We start from the raw sequence: 24,114 nt of genomic DNA on the forward strand, positions 1-24,114 counted from the left end.
TTTAGGTCGTGCTGCAGGGCATTCATTTAGTTAAATAGGACAAACCAATTCCATTAACTGTCCCATCCATCCGTAAGTGTTTTTCCGTTTGGATCTCTCACGTCCGCTAAATCAGGATGTGTCACACTTGGTACTTTGCCCTTTCAATAAGACTGTGACGTGAGCTTCAGGCTCAAGGGAGTGGCGAAAAATACCATGTTCTAAAGTGAACTGTCTTTCCGGAGGGATTAGAGGTGTCTTACTTCTATCACATGTCTACTTGTGCAGGTGACACTATTAGAGTGCAGTGGCTCTCCGCTTGTCCGCTAAAGCTATTTTGGAACTGGGCTGTCCTCTTATGCTAACTAGGATACGCACGTATGCCGATTAGCGCCACGATATGAAATTAAGCTTCTGTGCACAATTCTCTTTCAAGAGTTTCTTTTAATTCCCAAATTAACTTGATATCTTGATATCTTCTAATGGCTGCACTGTTTTCAGATTTAAAATCGCTCTTTTCTGCATCCAGTAACAAAGTAAACATTTGTTGTGCTTGAATGCTCGACAAAGATAAGCATAAGCATTTCTACACTGGTATAGATTTAAGACAACACTGGCTATCAAAGACCTCAGTGAAAGAAAATGCAAATTTTACATTAATGTGTTAGTTAACGGTCGTGCAGCTAATCCTCATTTTAAAACAAGTGGACATAAATCCGCTTTCAGGCAAGATTATTCTGCCGTTTTGTGTTTTAATCTTGTTATCTGATAGCTTTAATTACAGGTCCAAGTAGGTTTGTTGCTTGCCAAGTGGCTGTAATTTAATTGTGAACTAATCCTATCAGAGGCCCCTGCAGAATGAGTATAAAAGATGGAGTCAAATGTGTGCAAACCAGTCACCCAAGGAGGCTCCAAGTAACAAGAAAGCCAGACAACTGAGGACCTCCTTCAAATACTAGGATGGCAGAAGAGTGGGGGAATCAAGTATATGCTGCCAGGCGGCACCAGGAAGATACAACAAGAGGCTCTGCCTTTACTTACACAAACAGCAACTACACCAAAGGTACAGTTTTACCATTTTATTTTTTGAATCAGGAATGTATACAATACTATATGAGTGACTGTAAGTAAAGGTAAAGAGCTACAAGAACAAAAAACAAAAGTAGGATTTGTTTGTGGTTTGAGCTGTTGATTAGAACTCGATACCAAATCAGTGAGGCTGAAATTTATGAACTTTCTTTGATTGTATTTGAAAACTATTTCAAGGACAAATTGTTAATGGGTAGTGTAAAATTCAAAGGAAAAACCTTTTTGATACTGGTAATATAATTTGCATGGAGTAATGCGATATTTTGCAGAGCCTGCGAATGCAGTTCAGCTCATATTGTTCGGTAGTTAACAGTGCCTTACTCTGCCTAAATGAATATAATTTGCTTTTCCCCAGATCCCTTTGAGGGTCCCAATTACCACATTGCTCCACGATGGGTTTACAATCTTTCTACGCTCTGGATGTGTATTGTCGTCATTCTATCAGTCTTCACCAATGGTCTTGTGTTGGTGGCCACAGCAAAGTTCAAGAAGCTCCGTCACCCTCTGAATTGGATCTTGGTCAATCTCGCTATCGCCGATCTTGGAGAGACAGTTTTTGCCAGCACCATCAGTGTTTGCAACCAGTTTTTTGGCTATTTCATTCTGGGACATCCAATGTGCGTGTTTGAGGGCTACACTGTCTCAGTTTGTGGTAGGTGTTTTTTTTTAATTTTTTTTCAGTTTAATTTATGTGAAACTAAATCTCTGGATGTAGATGATTTGTGGGTAAAAAGCTAAATTAACTTTGTATTGTTCTTCTTTACATAGGAATTACTGCTCTTTGGTCCCTGACTATCATCTCCTGGGAGAGATGGATCGTTGTGTGCAAACCTTTTGGCAACATCAAGTTCGATGCCAAATGGGCCACAGGTGGAATTGTGTTCTCCTGGGTCTGGTCAGCAGTTTGGTGTGCTCCTCCCATCTTTGGATGGAGCAGGTAATCTGTCGTTTTATATTTCACAAACATGCTTCATAGGTAAAGAGTGAGTTGAATTCATAAATGAAAATATGATCACCAAACATTTTCATATTTCAGGTACTGGCCTCATGGACTGAAGACTTCCTGTGGACCTGATGTATTCAGTGGAAGTGAAGATCCCGGAGTCCAGTCCTATATGATTGTTCTCATGATTACATGCTGCCTTATTCCCCTGGCTATCATCATCCTGTGCTACCTTGCAGTGTGGTTGGCCATCCGTGCTGTAAGTCACCTTACTTTCAAGTTTGAAACTTTATGAGTAAACCACAGCATGGCCAAATCTGACCTCCTTGATTTGTCGACCACAGGTTGCCATGCAGCAGAAAGAATCCGAGTCGACCCAGAAGGCTGAGAAAGAAGTATCCAGAATGGTCGTTGTCATGATCGTAGCTTACTGTGTCTGCTGGGGTCCTTACACCTTTTTCGCCTGCTTTGCTGCGGCTAACCCCGGCTATGCCTTCCATCCTCTGGCTGCTGCCATGCCTGCATACTTCGCAAAGAGTGCCACCATTTACAACCCAGTTATCTATGTCTTCATGAACCGACAGGTGGGCGGAGCCACTGTCTAATTATCACGTTGATCATCTTACCTCGTCAAATGCATTCCTAACTTTACCTTTTTTCTGTCCTTTCTCGTTCAGTTCCGCACATGCATCATGCAGCTCTTTGGCAAAGAAGTGGATGATGGCTCTGAGGTATCCACATCAAAGACAGAGGTCTCCTCCGTGGCTCCCGCATAAACCACCATGTTCTCAATGTTGGAAAAAATATTTTGATTTGTACAGCATATATTTATTGTTTGATTTCTTTCTTTTTTGTTAGTGATTATAGCTGTCTGGCAAATGGAAAAAATACAAAAAATACATATACAATGAATGAATCATTATATCACGAGTCTTGTTTTTCAAATGCATTAAAAAAATATTGAGCATATTTTCTCTTTTGGTGATTATTATGACTGCCGGTGCAGAGATTGTTTGATAGACTTGAACATTTTCCTTAACAGTGGTGTTAATTTAAGCATTTAGAAACATCCAAGAGTCCAAGATTAGTTATTGACTTTATTATCTTATTGTATGTTATCCAAATTTAATAAGTGTCTGCTGGAGACAGAGAGGCCGATATTAGTCTGGAATATATCTGGAATATATTTTAAAGCCTGACAACCCATTCGTCTTTGTTTAGAACACTACATCAAATGTAATTTTTTCTGAAAGCCAATTTGACAAGTAAGAGATACTCAACTTCTTTGATCTAACGGCTTGATCTTTAGCAACAGCAGCATACAACACAACAACACACAGTCAAAAAATGTTGAAGAGCTAAAGATAGAGCGTATATTGAATTTTAAACTACTAGGTGAACAAAATAATTGTCACATTGCTCCATGTGTGGGAGGTGTGTGAGAGTGTATGCTGAAAAAACAAAAAAAAAATTGTGGTCGGGTTATAATCACCACCATTTTTCAGTTCTTTATTTCTATCAGTCAACCTATTATTACTGATCCTCAATCTATAACTTACAAACTGGATTTAACATTTTTAGATAGTGAGATTTAATCCAGGCTGGAAAGTCACTATAATCTGTGGTAGACACTTGTGCATCGTTCACTGCTTCATGGACTTTGTCTTGAGGTAAAAGCACACACCACTGTCACAAAAGGTTCAGACACATGTAAACCACTTGCTCTTCAAAGTGTAAATTTTATTTCTTCACACGTGCTCGTCTTGGTCTTGGAGTGTGTAGTTTGCAGTCAGGGGCATAATCCCTGTGTGCCAATAATGAACTTTTTTCAAACATCAAGAATCAATCAATCCAGAATCACATCGAAGTTGAGCCGAGTCAGGCCGATAAAATCCCAGGTCGATTGCCAGGTCTTTCCACCGGGGGTTTTTCGTTCAATGTGAAAGGGGCTTAAGTTAAAGGTGAGTGTGTGCGTGGCTGGAAGTGCATGTGTGAGAATTCTGTAGGGGGATAGGATGTGAAGAAGAAGTTGCCCCTGAGGCCATGTCCACATGAATGTGATTTTTAGGTGAAACAGCATAAGTCTTGCACGATTCTGCCGACTGTCACGATGGCTCTGGATTCTTTGATGACTGGAACCTCACCTTTTTTAACAAATACGGAGTGGTTTCTTTTTTTTCATTCGTGTAGACGAACATGATGATCTCTGAGTAAACTGAGTCCAGATATGGTAGATGGCAGCCCACAATCCCCTGTGTTGTCATCACCACCCGGGATAAGTCCTTCCTGTCCTGTGCAGCTCCCGTTCCACATTGTCACACTGAGACGCTTTCAGTCGTGGTCCTGTAAAAGTATGCAAGCAACTGAGTAGAGAGTTCAGTTCGCTTCAACTTCCTGAGGAAGAAGAGCTGATGCTGGGGCTTATTCACCAGTCAAGGACAAGTAAATGTGGATGCCCAGGAACTCTTTAATTTGTCCACATGCCCTACTCCCTCCCCATGTATGCGGAGAGGCACGTGTTCAGTTTCCCTGGACCTCCTGTAATCCACTATGACCTCCTTGGTCTTGCTGACGTACCGGATTAAGTTATTCACGGAACACCACTGTCAGACCCACCATGGTGGAGTCATCCGCAAACTTCTCAGTCATGTTTGTGCTGCGGATGGCAGAGCAGTCATGAGTGAAGAGGGTGAAGAGGGCAGGGCTGAGCACACAACCTTACGGCATGCCAGTGTTGAGGATCAGCGAGGCAGATGTGGACTCCCCTAACCTCACCACCAGTAACAGTCATTGATCCAGAAGCAGAGCGCTGATGCCTTTCCACACGATACGTGGATTGTTATCACTGAAGTGCTCCTCAGCGCGTTGCTTGTACCTGTGTTTTTCCAGCTGGATGCTGTTTCAGTTCTTTCCGGGCCCTGCTGTAAGTCAGCATGACTGTCATAGAGACATAATGAATTCAAAACAAGCAGAATACCAGAGTCAAGTGGTGAAGATTGATTTAGAATCACCTCTACATTTTCAAGATTCAAGATTCAAAGATTCAGAGTTCCACCCAAACGTCTAACAATATAAAGAAAAGTCTTGGAAATGGAATATACAAAGATACATATCATACAAAATATATAACAACTAGTGCAAATGTCAATGTACAAATGAGAGTACAAACAATGAACTGCAATGAAAACAGAAACTGAAAAAGTGAAAAAGTGCATTGTATGGCATGAGGCAGTCCATGATTTTACTACTTGATTTACATGTCAAACATAAAAATATGTAAATATAATAAAGACCCCTCCCTAAACTAGAGTGCATCAAAGTACTTATTTGCATTCAAGCACATGGGGAAAAAGGAAAGTTAGATCTATGCACTTCCTCATGAAAAGTCAATAGAGCGTTTAACAGTTTTGTCAAACAGTTTTCTGTGAGCAAAGCACAAGATTAAACCATTACCCCAGCTTTGTTGAATCTAATCTGCCTTCTCCTCAAGTGAACTGTCATCCTGGAGAGATTAAAGGAATACGGAGCAAACATGACTGATGCAAACGCGTTAATCAATCTCTTGGAGGCGTTCCTCTAATCTGATTTGGTGTGTTTGAGAAATCCTCACCTGCATTAACACTGGCTATGACAGCGGAGAGGCAGAAACTGTTCTTAGAGCTGGTACCATCAAGAGAATCATCTACCGACGCAGGCAAGTTTGTTGGAAATATCTAAATACTGACTGCCTAATGCAAAGTCTACCATAGACCTATAACTTTCACCACGTATTTGTGAATTGCCTTTGAGGTTCTTCAATTGAATAAGTCAGAATGAAAACAAAAGTCCGGACAATGGCAGTGGCACGAACTATTAACCAGAACAGGTAAGTGAGTGAAGTTCCTAATGTCAACCACTCTGGCTCCAGTGAACTCTAAACAGGCGTCACACTGCACTCGTCTGCCAGAGAACAATGTCAAACACCTGCTCACCCAAATTTCACAGCCTTATAAAGCTTTACATAACCAACACTTTCTTGACTACAGTACTATTATTATGTATTGTAATTCATTCTTTGCACAGATATCTGAGAGAAACACCATTTCATTCTGTCAGTCTTACAATTGTATGCCAGAATGACAGTAAAGCTTGATTTAATTTGATTTGATGTACAGTAAATAAATATTTATAGAGCCATTTATGCCAGGCTAAAGGCCCATTCTTTGGAGACATATGAAATAATTTTAGTGTTTTTTTTGTTTGTTTTTTGTCCAAAAATTCAAAGTTAGAAAATGTTTTGAGGCAGCCCCATGGCCTAAAGTTGCTGAAATAACATGAAATTTAAAAGTGTCAGGATAATCATGGACTTTACAAAAATCACGTCATGTCTTCCCACATTCAAGTTTCTGTACACCTGTTTTATCGGACCATTGATAACTCAAGCATTGCGGAAAGTAAAAACCGTTTTGGAGCTCAATATTATTTATACTCAATATTTTTTAGTGCTGAAAATGTTTTTATGACATTGTGCCAGTGTGCACTGCACGAAGAAGCTATAGGCCTCATCATTACAAAGCCCGCAGTTTATTTGTTGTGCAATTATTCAGTGTTAATGAGAACCAAAGGATACCGTTTTCTAAAATGGAGCCATATTTCATTTGGCTCTTTTGGCTTTTTCAAGCTTATTCAAAAGTAAATGACAGGATCAGCACATAAAACTTAGTGCTGTACTAAATACGCAGTCCTAGTTTGCAGTTAATGAATTCTACTCACGTTGGTTTTGAAGTCCAAATCGACATCAGAGAGATATAAAATAAATTAATAATAATAATTAATTCATTTATATGAGACTCAGTCCAGAGCCTCAGTCTTTAAACACGGATTGTGTTTGTGCGCCGATGTGTCAAAAAAGGCTTTTACGTTGACATGTAACCGGAAGTTGTTCGAGGCGTCGTGGAGTGCGCATGTCCGCCTTCCTGTCGCACACGTGAAGACAGACCAGATCCAACCTGGAGACATGTCCAAAGCCAGTGCGTACACATTACCGTCGAGTAATTGTTTTTAACTCGGTTAACAACTACTTGTGACTGGTTTTGAACGGACTTGTTTGTCGTGTTTTTCATTTTGCAGAACAGAAACGGGCCAAACGTCTCGGCTTCGCTGGGAAGTTTAAGGTGAGCGCTACCCGGCTACTGTTATGCGTGGCTAACTTTAAGTGCTGAAGTAACGGGTCAACAGCACAATCAGCTGGCACTGGTGACTTGACAGGGTTATGGCAGCGGCTCTAACTATCACTGCAGGATGTAAACCATTATTTGCTGTGATGTGTCTCAGAAGACAACGTTAATAGATGTTAACATAGTGTTAGTTGCACTTACTGGTACGTTTGTCAGATGAGACCCTGTGATGATAATGTCCCCTCAAGTACCACACTAAGGGGCACATTTATCTTTAGCAGAGCTGCTGTTAATACCTCCACATAACCAAACAACTACGTGACAGCGCTGTCAAACCCCTAGGAGAAAATTACATTAGTGTCTGAGTGCATAGACTTAGATTCACTTTAATCATGCACAAGGGAAATTTCTAACACAGTAGCTAATCACAGTAGCTTAACTGAAAGATAGTTTTTGTGTGCGCAAGGGCCTCTTCACATTTTGATATCTTCTGGCTATAAAATGCAGTTTGGTACATGTGTCTTTAATATGTCTGCAAATGAACAAGTTCTTCTGCAAATGTATTGAAGATCCATCTTATGATTAAATAAGTTGGATCTTCAATGCATGTTCATTTCTATTGTTTGCTTCGTGAAGCAGTCAAACTTCTTATTCTTTTTCACAGTGATGTGATGTGTTCATATATCAAATATTTAGCCTCGCAGCTAATATTAATTTATTCTACAGACTCAAGACGGACGGAAGGGCGATGCTTCAGGGCGGACAAAGACCACAGAACAGTCAGGCGCAAAGCATGACCACAGAAAACCGGAGGAAGTTCGGAGGCAAAGGGTAACTCCGAAAAAGCCTCAAAAGTCCATACAGTGCTTGTGATAAACTGTGCTTGAGGCAAACTAACCTCTCAGCTCACTCCTTTCCTAATTAGCTTCAGGACCTCCAGGAAAAGCAGAAGTTGTCGAGAGAGCGAGAGCTGATGAAGAGGAGGAATTTGCAAAGCTTCCAGAATGACATCCTACAGCGGCAAAGAGAGTTTGAGCAGAAGGTATGCATGAGCTCACTCAGGCCTTCAGGTAGGATTACTGTGAACTTCCCATTTTGCTGTTGTCGTCAATTCTCTTTTCTTCTTTGTGACCACAGGAGGCAGAGATGCAGGGTTTGGAGAAGCATGTTAACTTTGAAAACGAAAATTCAAGAAAGGCATATTACAGAGAATTTAAAAAGGTACATAACTACTCTTATCAGGGCCATACATCATACATCTGTTGACTTTTGTGATATTTTTTTCTGGCTGAGAAACAAACTATTAAACACAAACGATTATTTTTTTAAGGTTGTGGAGGCTTCAGATGTGATTTTGGAGGTTTTGGATGCACGTGACCCTCTCGGCTGCAGATGTCCTCAGGTGGAGCAGGCAGTGATTCAGAGTGGAACGAACAAGAAGATAGTGTTAGTCCTGAATAAAATAGGTAAGAAAGCTAGTTAAATTGAGGCTATAAAATTTGAAAATTGAAATGTTAGAAATCTAAAATGTTCACGGATGGGGTTTATTTCTTCTTACAGATTTGGTGTCAAAGGAAATTGTTGAAAAGTGGATAAAATATCTTCGTAATGAGTTTCCCACGGTGGCTTTCAAAGCATCTACTCAGCAACAAGCTAAGAACTTGGTAAGACATCTATATTTTAATCAAATTAAAATGCAAATTAAATGTGTTAAAGTGTCAGTTTGATGCATTCAATATGAACACTATTTTATTTCTTGCAGAAACGCAGTAATGTACCAGTGACACAAGCCACCACAGAGCTTCTCAGCAGCAGCGCTTGCATTGGAGCAGACTGCTTGATGAAGCTGCTTGGCAACTACTGCCGCAACCTAGATATAAAGACAGCCATCACTGTAGGTGTTGTAGGTAAGCAGTAAACGCCTAAATGTCTGCACTAACCATGTAGCAGGAAGTTGGTAATGCAGAAGCTGCAGCTACAGTAGGAGCACAACCACTTCACTGAAATCTTTTGCATAAAATATGAGTACATTTAGCTGTATTCATGGCCTAAACATTTTGTCTCATTCATGCTGGAAAGTTGTCCGATTTGAAATAATTTGACCTGCTGCTCTAGGTTTTCCTAATGTGGGGAAGAGTAGTTTGATCAACAGTCTGAAACGGGCACGAGCGTGTAGTGTTGGAGCCACTCCTGGCGTCACCAAGTAAGTGAAGATTCTCAGTCACAGGCTGTCTAACACAAAGTCAGTTGGATGTGTGTTTTCTTGAAAGGTGTTGCACTGTGAGACTAACTTAAGGTAGTTGACAAGTAAACATTTTAGAAGAACAATGTTGTCCATGTCAAATAATTATAGCTCACTGTTATGTAGCTTAATCTGCACTTGATCCAGAAACTCAAATATTTAGAGGCATAGTCATGCATCTTCAAGTCCAGTTGTCTTTGTTTTAGATACATCATGCATTTTTACATTGATCCTCTACTTCTATACTTGTTTTCCTCCTTGCTTTGCTCAAAGGGGCTCCCAAAGTCCTTTGCAGTGTTATTTTCATTGTCATAGACGAACTGTTATTATTTCCATTATTTTAAATGTTTAATGTTTGAATGTTGTGGCTGATTGGTGTATTTAATATTCAACATTGTAACTACCAAATGTCTACACATTTTCATATTAGATAAGTTGGTACTGGAGATGTCTGAAGGTGAATCTAGCCATGTCTCGCTAATTGTTATTCTTCTTTTTTAAAATTTTTTATTTCAGGTGTCTTCAAGAGGTGCATTTGGATAAACACATTAAACTCCTGGATTGTCCCGGTATTGTCATGGCAACATCAACGACAGATGCAGCAATGATTCTTCGTAACTGTGTGAAAATTGAACAGCTTGTCGATCCCATGCCCCCTGTTGAAGCCATCCTTCGACGATGCAACAGGGCACAGGTATGTCATGTCGCCTCTCAGACGATTTGTATATTGAATTATTTATTTATTTATTTATTTATCCTTCAGGATAACTTAAGTATCTATCTGCCACTTGCTCTCTGGAATACACAGATCATGGAGCACTATGGCGTTGCAGACTTTCAGACAGCTCAGGAGTTCTTGGCTTTGCTCGCTCGGCGTCAAGGCAAACTGAGGAAGGGAGGACTGCCCGACACAGATAAAGCAGCCAAGAGTGTATTAATGGACTGGACAGGGTGGGTAAAACTTATCAAAGCTTAAAAAATAAACCAGCCAACCAGTGTTTAACAGGTGTTTTATTTCACAATGTTGTGTCGTTTAGGGGAAGGATCAGCTACTTCACACACCCTCCAGAGACACACACTCTGCCCACTCACGTCAGCGCTGAGATCGTTACAGAGATGGGTAAAGCCTTTGACTGGGATGAGCTGGAAAAAGGAAATCAGGAGGTTCTTGCAGGTAAAGACAACCTAAATCTTAAGCTGTGGAGATTGAAAATGCATTTCTTTCAACGGCTGGAATGTAAAAGCAGGAAAATGTATCATGTAGTGTGATATACAGTATATCCTCATGATATTGGTGTTATATTTTGAGTGCATGATGCTGTGACTTAATTTTAGGGATCTTGCTCACACCAGCGTCCCTGTTATGAAGTGTATACCAGTTTTGATCATATTTGGGACATGACACTTAGATTAGATTCAGCTTGGTCACTGCAGATACTATGACGACATACACAACGAAATTCTGGTTGGCATCTAACACAAAGACCTGGTTGTGAGTGTGCCTGTTAAATTCTAGTATCATGTTCAATGATTATTGCATACTGTGTAAGTGGGTAACAGCAAAAAAACCAAACAAAAAACAAGCAAACATGACATTGGTTTAAAATATCTGAGATAGTTGTTGATTTGACTTTTTCTGTGGTCTTTGACTACTGTTGTATTGTGTCCATGACTGTGGTGCCCTAAGCAAGCACCTAACTCCTAATTTGCTCCATTTGCTGAACAAATGGAAAATGCAGAGATGGAATCTCTCTTAATAAGGGAAGGGAACAATTTGTTTTATTTATTATTTAGTGTTTAATTCAATCCAGTTTAACAGCATCACAAAGTGCTTCCTTCAAATGTTCAGACAGTTGAATGATCGCCTTTCTTTTGCTGTTCCAACATAAACTGATGATTTTGTTATATTAGAGTGGATTTACACTAGTGGAAGCGGAAAGTGAATGAATGCACTAAATCATAGGGCAATTTGTCTGGATTGGCTGTGTGAAACGTAGCACTAACATTTCTGTAATGGCTCAGAGCGATGTCTGGCCATATAGTTTGTAGTGTTGTAATGTTATAAATTTCTTTTCTACTGCCACCGGACTTGTTCAACTTGTCACACTGTGTCCTTGTGACTACAGCCTTTTATGTTGTTTCCACTATCTAAACTGACAAGAGATACATCTCAGTTTCCTTATCATTACCACCAGTATTTGTGTTTGTCACGTCACCTGGCAAAATGTTTTTAAAAGAATCATTTAACAGATTATATCTGCACCTCATTTACTTTCACTGAGAAAAACAGTAGATTTCTAAGATCACTATCAAGATTAAATGACTTGTGTTCTTCAAACATTTAAGAGAAGCAGGAACATTTAAAAAAACGTTTGGCTCTTTACTGTGTTTCAGAGTCATCTTGTCCTGACATCCAAATGGGATTCTGCATGGAAACCGCAGGAATGACACAAGGTGACCAGACTGAGTCAAACTGCGACCTGGAAATTGAAGGGGAGTCAGTGCAAGAGTTGACATTTAAAGATGCAACTGAATCTATGGAGGATGATCAGGATCCAGAGGTGAGAGACAGCGCTGTCCTTCGTGTTTACGTGGACTGTTGCCAAGTGCAACGTATTCAACTCACTCTTTACATCTGAAAAATCTGTTTTGCTCAAACTAGTTTGGACCAATGACAGTGGAGATAAAATCACAGAAGAAGAACGACTTGCCTGCGAATGAAGCTGCATCCAGGGCTCCAGATTTGAAGGATATCTTGAATGTAGATCCTCTACAGCAGGGCCAGGCACTACTGGCTGCCAGGAAGAAGAGGAAGAAGCAACAGAAAAGAGCTGGTTTGTATAACCATTGGTGCCGGTCTGATTGTGTAAATCATTTAGTTTGGAGTGTGTTCAGGATTTGAGATCTGAACACTGACTAATAACAAAAAAACTTTTACCCCAGGTTAGACCAGTTCAAAGTCACTGCATTTGTACAACAGTAAGGTTAGAAGAACAAATTAGTTTTGAAGTCCAACTAAATCTTGAGGCAGCTTAATTTAGATACTCTGCTCCATGGTTATCAGGGTTACTGAACTGTCAGGCAAATAGTCTGCTCTTGTGTGAAAAAGAACAAACAGGCTTGTTTTTTTTCCTGACATTGTTAATCACACACATGAAACTGATGTACTTTTCCTGTTCTTTTCTCTGCAGACAAAATTGCCACCAAGCTCTCTGACACACTGACATCTGCAATGGATTTCTTTTGACAGCTGATTAAAATAAAAGTTTGAAGGGGTTCAAAGGAAAATAAACGAGTGCTTTGTCTTTATTTGATGATGTTTTGTCATTAATGGTATTTGTATAGGTGACATAAATGTGGTATCACAGCCAACTGGGCTTTTGAGGCCAGTGGATCTTTACTTTTCTTTCTAAAAACTATACAGTATATAGTTAACAGGATGGATGCATGGATGGATGGATGGATGGACAGGCACACACACACAAAAAAAAACATTTCATATTGTTGTGGTGGTTATGGCGGAGGTATTTTTTTAATAAAAATATTAAAACCATCACAAACCTTTTGTTTGACATTCAGCTGTAGGGCTATTGATTTTTTTTTTTAACTTTACGTAAATGTGAGATTTTCTTTCATTACACTGTTTTCCATTGAATTACTACAGTACGAACCGACTGTAATGAATAAGTTTGAGTTTGAAACTCACGTCTCTTCAAAGCTGTCAACAAGTTCCGGGTAACGTGCGCGTGATGACCTCATCACGTTGGCCCGAGGTAAACAAGACTGTTTGGGGCCGAAGGTAGCGGCTCCCGAGTTTGTGTCCACCGATCTTAAGAAATGGAAAAGAAAGCAGAGGTCTTCGGGAGTTTATGGCCGTAATTCCGTTAAACAAATCTACTTCTGAAGTACGTGTCATTACTTAAATCCATCTTGCTTTACCCGCTTTACACGTTAGTTGGCCAACTAACTGTGCTAACCAGCTAGTTAGCTAAGCTACAACTTCCTATTTTTATTGGCCAGTGGTTATGTCGTTCTGTACGACTAAAATGACATCGTCCTCAAACATTACAAAAAAAAATTCTAGCCGGTTGGTTGGGAGGTAGTTGTGAAAACGTGTATGGTTTGAAATATTTGTTTTTTATTGCGCGTCCGCCCCCGGCGCGTTTATGTGGGCCCGTTAGCAACACGGGGTTGTCAAGTGAACTCAGCGAGCTAATAACTAGTGACGCGGGATCAGAGCCAGACAAAAATAGACATTACGAAAACAGCTCAAAGTAAGCTAGAGACCACCAGGCTGAACGGCTCCTAAAGTTACCCAGACAATGCTTGTTAAAGATAGAATAGGTATTTATGGTGTGTTGTCAGTGCGAGTCTCATGTGTGAATTTCACATTTTCTTTTAATCGCGTGGTTAACACAGCGAGACGTGCTTACTCTAGACATGTACAGAACTTGTGACAGCTTGTTGCAAACCTGATGCATCAATCCAGTTTACTCTCAAGACTGAGTATCACGAAATGTCACAAGTTGAAGTCTTCCGTTATTTTGTACGCAGACACTACAGCTCCTATGCGAGTTTGTAAGAGCCACTGTCAACGAGTAGCGACCTAATGCTATTAAGTTGTCTGGTTGTGTAAGGTAACAGACCACTATGTCTCTCAGACTATAAAAGCTAAATCTGTGTCAGACTTAACGGCAGATGTGTAACGTGTAAAAGAAAGGAAACGAAACTTGAAATAGATAAATCAATGCTCGACTGGATTTGATTTTCACTATTTTAAGACTTCACAGTGGTCTGTAGACCTTTGTGCTGCTGTTTCTGCACAGGAAATATTAAAACCACATTGTTCACACCTAGCAAAAAAAGGGGCCAAGAGTAATTATTAGCTTGACTGGTGAAAGGAACAAAATCAAAAGTCAAAGGGGGGTTGATGACCTCACGTCTGCCATGTGTGTAAGATCGTATAGTGAGTTGTAAACAATTTGACAATTTCGTACAGTGTTGGTCAGTTTAATTGACAAACATTTTCTTTTTCTTTGTTTCACCATCGGCACTGGGTGAAATCCTGGCATCAGATGGAAAGAGGGCGTGACTGCTACCGTGATGTTAGTGTTGAGCAAGTTTCCTCGACCGTTAATGGTTGTCAGAAAAAATAGAGAAATAATAGTCTCATAAATACAACTTTACAACTCAATATTAATGTTATTATTAATGATCCACAGTCTAGATCGGTTTGTTTGTGTGGAATATAATGTTTAATGACGCATGTTGAGTGACTCACTTGTGGCACTTTTCGTTTAGTTTAAAAATTATGATGTGTCCTGTTCGCGTTAAATTCAGAAAGTCATCTCAGGAATTCTGGCACCAGAGCATCACAGACTTCAGGAAGGGAATTTGAGCTCAAGTTCCTCACAAAGAATTTCCAAAACTTCCTCATATTGATGAAGTGATGATGGTTAGAAACTGCAGTACATATGAGGCTTAAATACATTTCAGCTTTGTCGTATAACTTAACATCTGCCAAAATATATACTATGAATTTCTCATCTGTATTGCGTCAGCCCAGTTCATTCATTTATATTCAAGCAATATGTCTTAGTCTGGTCCACCCAATATGAAGCTTTAAGATTGTAGCGGTATGTGATGTTTGATTATTTAGTAAGTATGTTGATTTGTCCAGATGATCATATTATATTATTCATACATTTCTCATTTTTTAATATGAACTCTGTGAATGAAGGAGCCATTTCAAACTTTAACTTTTATCTAATGATACTACAAGACACAAAATATAAGATTGATTCATTGGAGACCAAATTAAATGTGTGTACTATATTCTGCCATTTATATTATGTTCATACATTGCTTATATCTACATAAACAAACTGCTTTCAGCTTTTAGATGACCTGGAACACGCTTTTGCTGCATTTGTGATGATCAGATTCAAGCTATTTGGATAAAATCTAACTAAGTAGCAGCTATGGGAGCTGGAATAATTGAAGATGAATTATTCCACACAATGTAATCCATTACAGACATTGCAGGCCTAAACACTACATCCTTGTATCCTCTTTAAATTCCCCTGCCTTTGTGTTCCAGCCACATCCCTAGATTCGGACCTGTCAGCCATGTCGTCACGCGTGTTGCTGCGGCAGCAGCTGATGCGAGAACAAGCCCAGGAGCAGGAGAGACGTGAGGCCCAGCAACAGGCCTCTGCTTCACAGCTCCGGGCCACCGACTCAACTCCAGCCATCTCTGTCACTCTGCCCCCAAATGCTGCCCGTCCCCCTCCAGCCCAGGTGCCCGTGGAGGTTCTGAAAGTAAGAGCAACCACATTTGAATGTTCATCGCTTGCATTCCTCATTCGGAACGATGAGTCTGTGCCAGAACGGAAGCCCTTAACTAACTATTTAAAATGTTTAGGTGCAGACCCACTTGGAGAACCCCACCAAGTACCATATCCAGCAGGCACAGAGGCAACAGGTGAAACAGTACCTCTCCACCACTTTGGGGAACAATGCAGTCACTCAGACCATGGGTGTGTCCCCCGTGCAACAGTCCAGTTCTGCTCCTGAGGTCGGCCCGACGGCCAGCAGCGCCCCAAACAGTCCTATGGCTCTTCTCAACATCGGATCCAACAAGGAGGAAGTATGGGAGATTCCTGCTTTGTAACCAGTGGTTTAATTTCTTGCATGCTGGTTTCGTTTGCTTGTACAGCAATTGCACAACCTTGTGAATAGTTGCCTCTCTGCATACTTTGAGCACATTTTTGGGGGAAGTTAAGTGTCCAACCTTCTGCTCACTTCTTTCTTTATTGCTTTGTGTTTGCTCTGTGCTGATGTACCTGAAGGTCCCGCTGTGACGGTGCATAACTTTTCTTATCATACCCTCGTTGGCCTGTTGTCACAATAAGATGCTAAATACTGCACCTACGGTTCGACCGTGCCAGCACTTTTTCAGCACACATCTCTCTCTTTGAAATCAGGCCCCTTTAGTCGTCCTCCATTGGGATAAATGTTTCTTGTTGCCATTCAGAATGTTTTAGACTTCAGGACGCAGTATGTGCCTAAGCATCGTCGACTTTTTAAGGACTCACTTTGATTTCTCTCATCTGCTTCATCTAGATCGACGACGTGATCGACGACATTATTAGCCTCGAATCCAGTTTTAATGACGACATCATTACATTGATTGACTCAGGTCTTCAGCTGCCCAGCACGGTACGTAAAACAATGTATTTTGTTCGGCCGAAAATACTTCCCTTTTGAAATTTCCTCTTTGAGTTCTCAGATCCTCCTTTAATTGTACAGTGAAAGCACAGTGGATGTCAGGCAGCTCTGCAACGCTCGCGTTTTACATTCAAACTTTTTCGTTCCTGCTGCTGGATGGTCTGCTTTGCGTGTGGAATTCTGTCGTTGTAGGAGTAAATATACACTTCTGGCACTCAGTTACTATTCGTCACAAACGTGCTGCCTGGGCGGGGTGGGGCTAGGATACGAGACAAGGAGAAGCAAGACAAAAGTGGATTATGCTCGTAAAAAGTACGGCGTAAACGCATTTGTGCGATAGGTAGTGCACGGTAAAGTTTTCCTGGAACTGAAAATGAGGATTATGGTGATGCTTCTGGAGGACAAGAAAAAGAAGCACAGTGAGGTAAAAAGCTGTATCTGATTTTCAGGCTTTACCAGGTATTGTTTAGCTTCACTGTGTAACAGTATAATGTAAATGGTTGGATTTTGTGCTACGTTTAAATATGATCAAACATGTAGTTTTTGTCTGCCTCTCTGTGTGACATGGAGCATTTAGCATTAATGTGCTGTCGCAGAAAGCAGCTGTAATTCTATTTTGAACTCGAGGAACTGGTTGCTCAAATGAAAGCAGGAATGGGGAAGGCATACTTTTTTGCAAATTTCCTTCTACAGTCACTCACTATTCTTTTCATATACGGTAAAATCTTTTGTTATCTTTTGTTATTTAGCTCCCAGGAAATCTGTTGGATGTCTACCATAGCCCTGGAATGGCAGCGCCCACTCTTACTGTCAGCAACTCCTGTCCTGCTGATCTTCCAAAAATTAAAAGGGAAATTACAGGTAATTAGGTTTTATGGATGATCACCAACCATAATAAAACGTGTGCTGAGCTGGGTTTGTTGTTAACTTATTTATATGAGCTACATTACCTGGCTTTAATCTTCTGGAAATAATTTGGTGACGTAACGGCATGTATAACAGTATAACTAACCATTAATTCCATAATTTATTTACATGATACACATATTTTTTTTTTTTTTTTACCTGGAAATTAGGATCTGGAAAAAGTATGGAATTTTGTGTAGGACCCTGATTAATGTAAAGAATAAGCATTTTTATGAATTTGTCTTTCAGAAACGGATGCCAAAGCACTATTGAAAGAAAGGCAGAAGAAAGACAACCATAACCTCAGTAAGTCAACTGTCATCATGAGTCCATTTAGCACATTTGTGCCTCTTAATACGTGTCAAAGCACTAACATCAGAAATATGGTTAGAGCATATGTGGCTGCAAAGTTCATGTTCAGTATCTGATCATCTTTGACCTGTTCAGACGTCGCATTAAAATCTAATCTGTTCTGTATGATTGCAAGTGACACGAAGCATTAACGTTAGGGCTGTCACAATGTCAGATTTTCACTTCACGATTATCGTGGTCATAAAACGATAATAACGATATTATCACGGTATAAACAAAAAAAGCAAAATCCAGGAAATGCATTTTTAACTTTATTTTTGTATATGTATTATAAGTATATGTATTTATGTTTTCTCTCTTTTGGGAGATGACTTACACTCAAAATAACAGCAGAACAGAAGAAAACAGGCAGATGTATGATAATTATCATATGGGCATTTTTAACATGATATTGAAATTTCATTTTTTAATACCACGATTATAACCAATACCGGTATACCGCAACATGCATCTCTAAACTTCTTTACAATTAAGGTACTTTATATTTATTTTTTGAGTATCTAATAGCTCTTTAAATAGAAACAATTCCCCCACAACACATATACATCCAGAATTACTGACTGGTCTTTAATCGGAAATAGATATGTTTATAAGTTATTATATAAGTACATATTCTTGTCATCTGAAAAACTATTATCACAAACACGTCAGTGTCCCCATTTAGTTAGGAAAAGTCATTAAATATGAAGCAAGCAGATTATGTTAATCATATATTTGGAGACGCTAAACATTAAATGGGGTCATACTGAACCCAAAGATAACAGGGTGGTTAACCACACGCGCCTCATGATACATCAACATGACCACATCAGTAATTAATCGCATGCTCATATATGATATTGTTTATATTTCTGAATCAATGTAGAAAAGTGTAGGAGGTCTTCAGTGTGACTTACATCTTAATGCAAGGTCTGAACAGGCCCTTTACTGACTCCTGATTGTTGGAAATAAACTCATACGCTTCCCCTCTCTCCTCCTGGCCGATCTTGTTTCCTACAGTTGAGAGGAGGCGCAGATTCAACATCAACGACCGCATAAAGGAGCTGGGTACTCTCATACCCAAGTCAAGTGACCCGTAAGCCCCACATGCATGTTTCCTTTTGCTCAGTCGCCTAATATCTGCGAGGAGATGAAATTTCAAGTTCTTTTCCTTTGCACTCTATGTACTGATGCCACAATAACGACAGAGAGATGCGCTGGAATAAAGGAACCATCCTGAAAGCTTCTGTGGACTACATCAGGAAGCTACAGAAGGAGCAGCAGAGAGCCAAGGACGTCGAGATGAGACAGAAAAAGCTGGAGCAAGCAAACCACAGTTTGTTGTTACGCATCCAGGTCAGTATTTGCCTAATCTCCCACAGCCAGACCCGTCCCCACAGCGCCGTGTCGGCTCTGGAGAATGGTCTGGCCGCGCAGATTATCAAACCGGAACAGGAGAGGAGAGGAAAAAAAAAAAGAGACTGTGACTTATTTGCATCCCTTTAAACCAGTCACAGTTGCCACGAGCCCAGAAAGCAGTGTCAGAGGGGATCTGTTTGTTACAATGGATAAACTCCACAAAAGAGCTCACTGCACTCTTTAAAGACCCAGATAATTTACTGGCTGTGCATTGCTCTATTAAACCGATATCACAGGAGTGAAGTGGGATGGATCGGTGCATAGGTCAGGTCAGTGTTACTGGTGCATTACATCGCCAGAGTAAAAAGAAAAAGTCTGGATGCAGCTCAATATTTAACACCCTGCACTGCACCTGCCTGGAAGCCAGCCACAAAACTTTGGGTGAATTTTGTTCTGTAGATGCTCTGAATTCCTAATGCAAAGATCCGTCCGGCCAGTCAAATCATTTGGTGACGCTTTCTGCTGAAAAGCAACAGTAACACAGTCATACACGTCATCTGAGCAATGTGGAGTTGATTTTGTTTCTAACAAAGTTGCTGTTTATATCTCAGTGTCACATCTGTTGTGAAAGATATTGGCAGAAAAATACCTTTAAACACACAGTTAACAGCGATGAAGGCCTTTGTTGCTCAGTCACATAATTTCTTTGGGTGACTCCTTATGCGATTATTCAGCTGTGTTCAGGGGTATTGTTCTCTCTGTATCTGCTGGAATATGCCCTACAATGAAACGCAAAAGTTCATCCAAGAAACCTGATGACTCTTTAATTCTCATCTTGACCTTTTATCGCTCACTGCCTGTTTTGCTTTGTGAAGCTTCAGTGAGTCTTACTCTAGGGTGATATATAAAATATATGACTTAACCCTCCTATTATCCTTCAGTGTTCATCATTCAAAAAATAACAGTAGAGGGACGGTCAACTCACTGGTAGCGAGGGGTTATTTATGTAGTCAACAAATAAACAAAGTGCCTGACACAAAAACTTGCTTAAGAAGTTTATGTAAATCATATTCTTGAGGGTAAAATGGGATAATAGGAGGGTTAAAACATGCAAAAAAAAACTGAGCAGTTATTTGAGGACATACGTATTTGCTGCTCTACTTTTCAGGAACTAGAAATGCAGGCACGGCTCCACGGCCTCTCAACCCCCACCAGCATTTCCTCCGGCCTGAGCTCCGACCCCTCCCTTCTCCAACCACAGGCGGTCCCACATAGCGGCCAGTCTCTGCCTCCCAGCGCAGGAGGAGCAACCACCCAGAACTTCCTCAGCATGGGAGGCATCGGGCAACCCTTGCCAGCCTCCTTCCTCTCGCCGCCCTCCTCGGACTCTCCCGCCGGAGTCACCATCAGCAGCCCGCTGGACCTGGGCAGCCTGAGCTTCGCCGAGCTAGACGACGCCTCGGCCTCGGCGCTCTACCCTGACGTGGGCCTGGGGGACATCCTCATGGAGGACGGGTGCGCCCTGTCTCCGGAGGGGTTGGCCGAGCCGCTGTTTTCTCCATTATCACCAGGTGCCTCTAAAACCAGCAGTCGTAGGAGCAGCCTTGAAATGGACGAGGACTTGTGATGAGCTGTGTGTGGTCAGAGACTGTCTGTGGGGACGAGGGTGTCAGGAAGTGCAGCCTATTCTTAAATAACACAAGTCTATTCATAGGACTGTAGAACTGAATTCCAATAGGTATCGTTAAGAACAAAACTAACAAACGTTGCATCACAAGACAGCAGCAAGTTTCTCTTGAATTTTCTTTTGCCATACAGACCTAATTATTATTGTTCCTTTTCAGAGCTCAGTGATTATGTCTGGGTTTATAAATGCAATATTATTGAAATTGAATAATGTACAATAGGGGCATGAACCTAGCATTAAGAAATGATACATTCTTAAACAGATTTAAAGATTTCTTCAGAGATTTAAGAGGGATATAATTATGTTTGCTTGAATTTATTATACGCTTTTATTATGTGTAGGGAAAAACAAAGAAAAAAAAAAGCCGTGAGGTTTATATGTCATGACAACATTGGCGTAACAAGCTTTTTAAGAGGTGCCAGCACACAGTGTATGTTTCCGTTCATTCAGCGGACTGGAATCAGGGTTTGATTATAGCAATCACATGCTCATCCGTGTTGGGTTGTTTCACCAGCAGCTGTAGAAGGGATCTCTGTATAATGAATTGGCACATTGTGAAATATTTACTGCATATTGTACATAAGAGTATTTTATTTTGAGCAAGTTCATTGCACCTTATTTTATGGCAGTCTATGCATTTTATGAAAGCTTTTGTGTCCTTTTTTTTTTTTTTTTTTTTTTTTACTATCACACAGAGTGGACAGCTGACGCCAGGGTGGCATGTATTTGTAATAAACCTTAATAGCAGTGGAAAATCACTTGCTGCTGCAGCTAGGTAGCCAAAGCAGGACTTCTTCCAGAGTAGCTACAAATTACAAATCAGCGTTTTATTTTTGAATCAGTCAGTGGAAATGCAAGACCGTATAAGAAATGCAGAACAATTTACTCTTTCTCAATAGTACTGTAGTTCATTATTATTATTATTTTTTATACCTGATAGTTTCTCCTGACTAATGTGTGTGTGTGTGTGTTACAGTGAATGTTTTTCTCCATTAACCTTGGTGATCACTGAGTGATTCGACCAGTTAGCATGTTCTACTAAGATTATGTTTGTTTGTGTTTGGATGATCAGAAGTGATATATCTAATTATACGTTATTGCTCAATGTAGTATGACTCCAGATGGCCTCGACCCTATGACCCTATTTTAAAACCAACCACTAGACTCACCTCTGTACAAAAATTGTGTAACTGTTTGTTGAGTGGAACCTGCAACACGGTTGTTATTCTATAAAGTAGCCACAAAGTTTAGAAAGGCGTTTGTCTGATGCTTGACACAAGCTTATGTACAGTTAATGAATGTTGTTTTTTTTTTTAACATTTTGCAGCAGCAGCAAATAGATAAGGCAGCCACAAACATCTATACTTAGCTCAGAGTTTTGAGTGATATTACAACAATTATTTTATTTAGGTTTCTTTCCCCAATCCATTCAGAGGTTTGAGGTACTTTTGAGTTAAAAGGAGCCACACTCTGTTGCTCAGTGTCACTTATTGTTTTGCTCTGAGACCCTTGACATTAAAGGACCCGTGTAGCGTGTGTAGGATTTATGGGGATCTATAACCAGAGCGGAAAATGGTATTTATATTCATGTTTTCACTCATGTATGATCACCTGGAGCTACCGTAATAGTTTTGTTAGCTTGTTAGCATCCACTGTCGGTTCACACCTAAAAAGGGAGGGGTATTCACTCGGTTACAGTCTACAACCTCACCACTAGATGTCATTAAATCCTACACACGGGTGCTTTAAGTAGCTGTGCTCAGCGTTTTGTCTTCATACCTAACTGCCCCCCGATACTATGTCTCAACTCTGACATATATCTGAGTGACTGTTAACCATGAACATAACATGATGTGTCTTGTCCCTACGAGTTGGCTTTCAGAGGATTTTAACAAATAAATGATTCCCAATTGGTTTTGCGTCTGGATGTGGTTCTTCTCGCGCCGAGGATCAGTGGTAAAGCATTTGGGAGATTTCCATGGCGAGGTCCAGGCACTCCGTAGCCTGGAGGCAGACGTCGCAGACGGGACAGTCGCACAAGAAGCAGCGGACACCCAGACATCCGCAGAGGTCACAGTGGTAGGTGATGTCCAGGAGAGGCTGCATGGCGGCAGGCTCGCAGCCACACAGGGAGGAGCACAAGGACCAGGCGCACGCGTTGAACCCTCTCAGCGTCGCCAACACACATTCCAACGGATGGCAGAAGAGGCAAGCCAAGAGGACCGCAGCGCAAAGGTCTACGTAGGGATTAAAAGGTAGTGAGACAAAGGCAAAGGGATACCACGCATAGGAGTCCACAATTGTTTAGTGTCCTCACCATCTCCGCCAGGTTCAGTGCGATCAGTAGATGTTTTGAGGCTGTCTTGACTCTTGCTGCACGAGTTGAACGATTCCCTCATTTCAAAGGCTGCAGAGGCGTCCGTGGAACGTGGCAGCAGGGCACACTGAGGTTTAGGCTGGTCCTTCTCCACGGAGAGATCACAGAAGGACACTGCCCTGGCCTGCGCTTTATTTTGCAAGTCACATTTCACACAAGCTGCTGCGTCAGACATAAAAACAAGAAATCCTCACGAGGACTCACGTCAGAGGATACGGCCATTAATACTGAAATCAAGGGTCAGCATACCTGTTGTTTTATGTGGGAATACATTCACAGAGACGTCAGCTGAAGATAATTCAGTGTCTTCGGAGGAGATCTGCTCTGAAAAGCCACTGATTTCTGTGGGAGGTTCTTAAAAAAAGACACAGAGAGGCTCAATTTTTTTTTTTAAACAACCACAAAACCATCACGCTCCCTGCGAACGTACCTGCTTGACCTGCACATGTAACCGGTGACTCCAAAGTGTTGGTAAGCGAATCACGGAGCGCTGTGTCGTCGTCACTTCTTTCATCCTCTTCTTGATTCATGTCTGTAGAATTCAGTTTGTCACCCATCACTGTCACTACAACATGTCGCTTGTTTCAGTCTGTGAAATAATGGCACAGTTTGGGTCATGGCAGAGGACAAGAGAAATGAAAGATGGTGAACCTGGAGGTTCACCATAGGATCCAGTATCCCACGCGACCATAATGAGGATAAGTAGAAGATGAGATGAGATATGACTATGTGACTATTACTCATATTCATACACATAATACTGTATACTGATAATACTGTACTATTATTTACTAT

The 24,114-nt window shown here is 40.8% G+C and overlaps 3 protein-coding genes across 4 annotated transcripts; all 3 read left to right on the forward strand.

Moving 5' to 3' along the window:
• The first annotated feature begins 861 nt into the window (after positions 1-861).
• On the forward strand, positions 862-2,980 carry LOC125006764 (red-sensitive opsin). Its single transcript, XM_047583123.1, has 6 exons — positions 862-1,042; positions 1,424-1,720; positions 1,837-2,005; positions 2,105-2,270; positions 2,356-2,595; positions 2,689-2,980. Exons 1-6 carry the CDS (start codon positions 940-942, stop codon positions 2,785-2,787), a joined length of 1,074 nt encoding a protein of 357 aa, XP_047439079.1. The 5' UTR covers positions 862-939; the 3' UTR covers positions 2,788-2,980.
• A 3,958-nt stretch (positions 2,981-6,938) lies between these two features.
• gnl3l (guanine nucleotide binding protein-like 3 (nucleolar)-like) lies at positions 6,939-12,697 on the forward strand. Its single transcript, XM_047583185.1, has 15 exons — positions 6,939-7,020; positions 7,121-7,164; positions 7,894-7,998; positions 8,093-8,209; positions 8,305-8,388; positions 8,498-8,633; positions 8,728-8,831; positions 8,930-9,074; positions 9,283-9,370; positions 9,926-10,103; positions 10,218-10,360; positions 10,447-10,583; positions 11,804-11,970; positions 12,072-12,243; positions 12,601-12,697. Exons 1-15 carry the CDS (start codon positions 7,008-7,010, stop codon positions 12,654-12,656), a joined length of 1,689 nt encoding a protein of 562 aa, XP_047439141.1. The 5' UTR covers positions 6,939-7,007; the 3' UTR covers positions 12,657-12,697.
• Positions 12,698-13,176: 479 nt separating this feature from the next.
• On the forward strand, positions 13,177-22,856 carry tfe3b (transcription factor binding to IGHM enhancer 3b). Of its 2 annotated transcripts, none has more exons than XM_047582914.1 (9): positions 13,177-13,314; positions 15,510-15,730; positions 15,834-16,058; positions 16,535-16,630; positions 17,389-17,500; positions 17,795-17,851; positions 18,917-18,992; positions 19,087-19,252; positions 20,424-22,856. In XM_047582914.1, the coding sequence occupies exons 2-9, from the start codon at positions 15,539-15,541 to the stop codon at positions 20,880-20,882; spliced, it is 1,383 nt and encodes a 460-aa protein (XP_047438870.1). In that variant the 5' UTR covers positions 13,177-13,314; positions 15,510-15,538; the 3' UTR covers positions 20,883-22,856. The 2 variants fall into 2 exon arrangements, with proteins under 2 accessions (XP_047438870.1, XP_047438871.1); XM_047582915.1 differs by having other exon boundaries at positions 19,105-19,252.
• Positions 22,857-24,114: the final 1,258 nt, after the last annotated feature.

This window comes from Mugil cephalus, chromosome 4, assembly GCF_022458985.1.
Source record: "Mugil cephalus isolate CIBA_MC_2020 chromosome 4, CIBA_Mcephalus_1.1, whole genome shotgun sequence".
Classification (NCBI taxonomy): Eukaryota; Metazoa; Chordata; class Actinopteri; order Mugiliformes; family Mugilidae; genus Mugil; species Mugil cephalus.

Coding starts and splice junctions, on each gene's coding strand:
- LOC125006764 (XM_047583123.1), top strand. CDS start 940: ATGGCAGAAGAGTGGGGGAATCAAGTATATGCTGCCAGGCGGCACCAG. Junction 1,721..1,836: donor CTACACTGTCTCAGTTTGTG/GTAGGTGTTTTT, acceptor TTCTTTACATAG/GAATTACTGCTCTTTGGTCC. Junction 2,006..2,104: donor CCCATCTTTGGATGGAGCAG/GTAATCTGTCGT, acceptor TTCATATTTCAG/GTACTGGCCTCATGGACTGA.
- gnl3l (XM_047583185.1), top strand. Junction 7,999..8,092: donor AGGAAGTTCGGAGGCAAAGG/GTAACTCCGAAA, acceptor TTTCCTAATTAG/CTTCAGGACCTCCAGGAAAA. Junction 10,584..11,803: donor AAATCAGGAGGTTCTTGCAG/GTAAAGACAACC, acceptor ACTGTGTTTCAG/AGTCATCTTGTCCTGACATC.
- tfe3b (XM_047582914.1), top strand. CDS start 15,539: ATGTCGTCACGCGTGTTGCTGCGGCAGCAGCTGATGCGAGAACAAGCC. Junction 15,731..15,833: donor TGCCCGTGGAGGTTCTGAAA/GTAAGAGCAACC, acceptor TAAAATGTTTAG/GTGCAGACCCACTTGGAGAA. Junction 19,253..20,423: donor GTTTGTTGTTACGCATCCAG/GTCAGTATTTGC, acceptor TCTACTTTTCAG/GAACTAGAAATGCAGGCACG.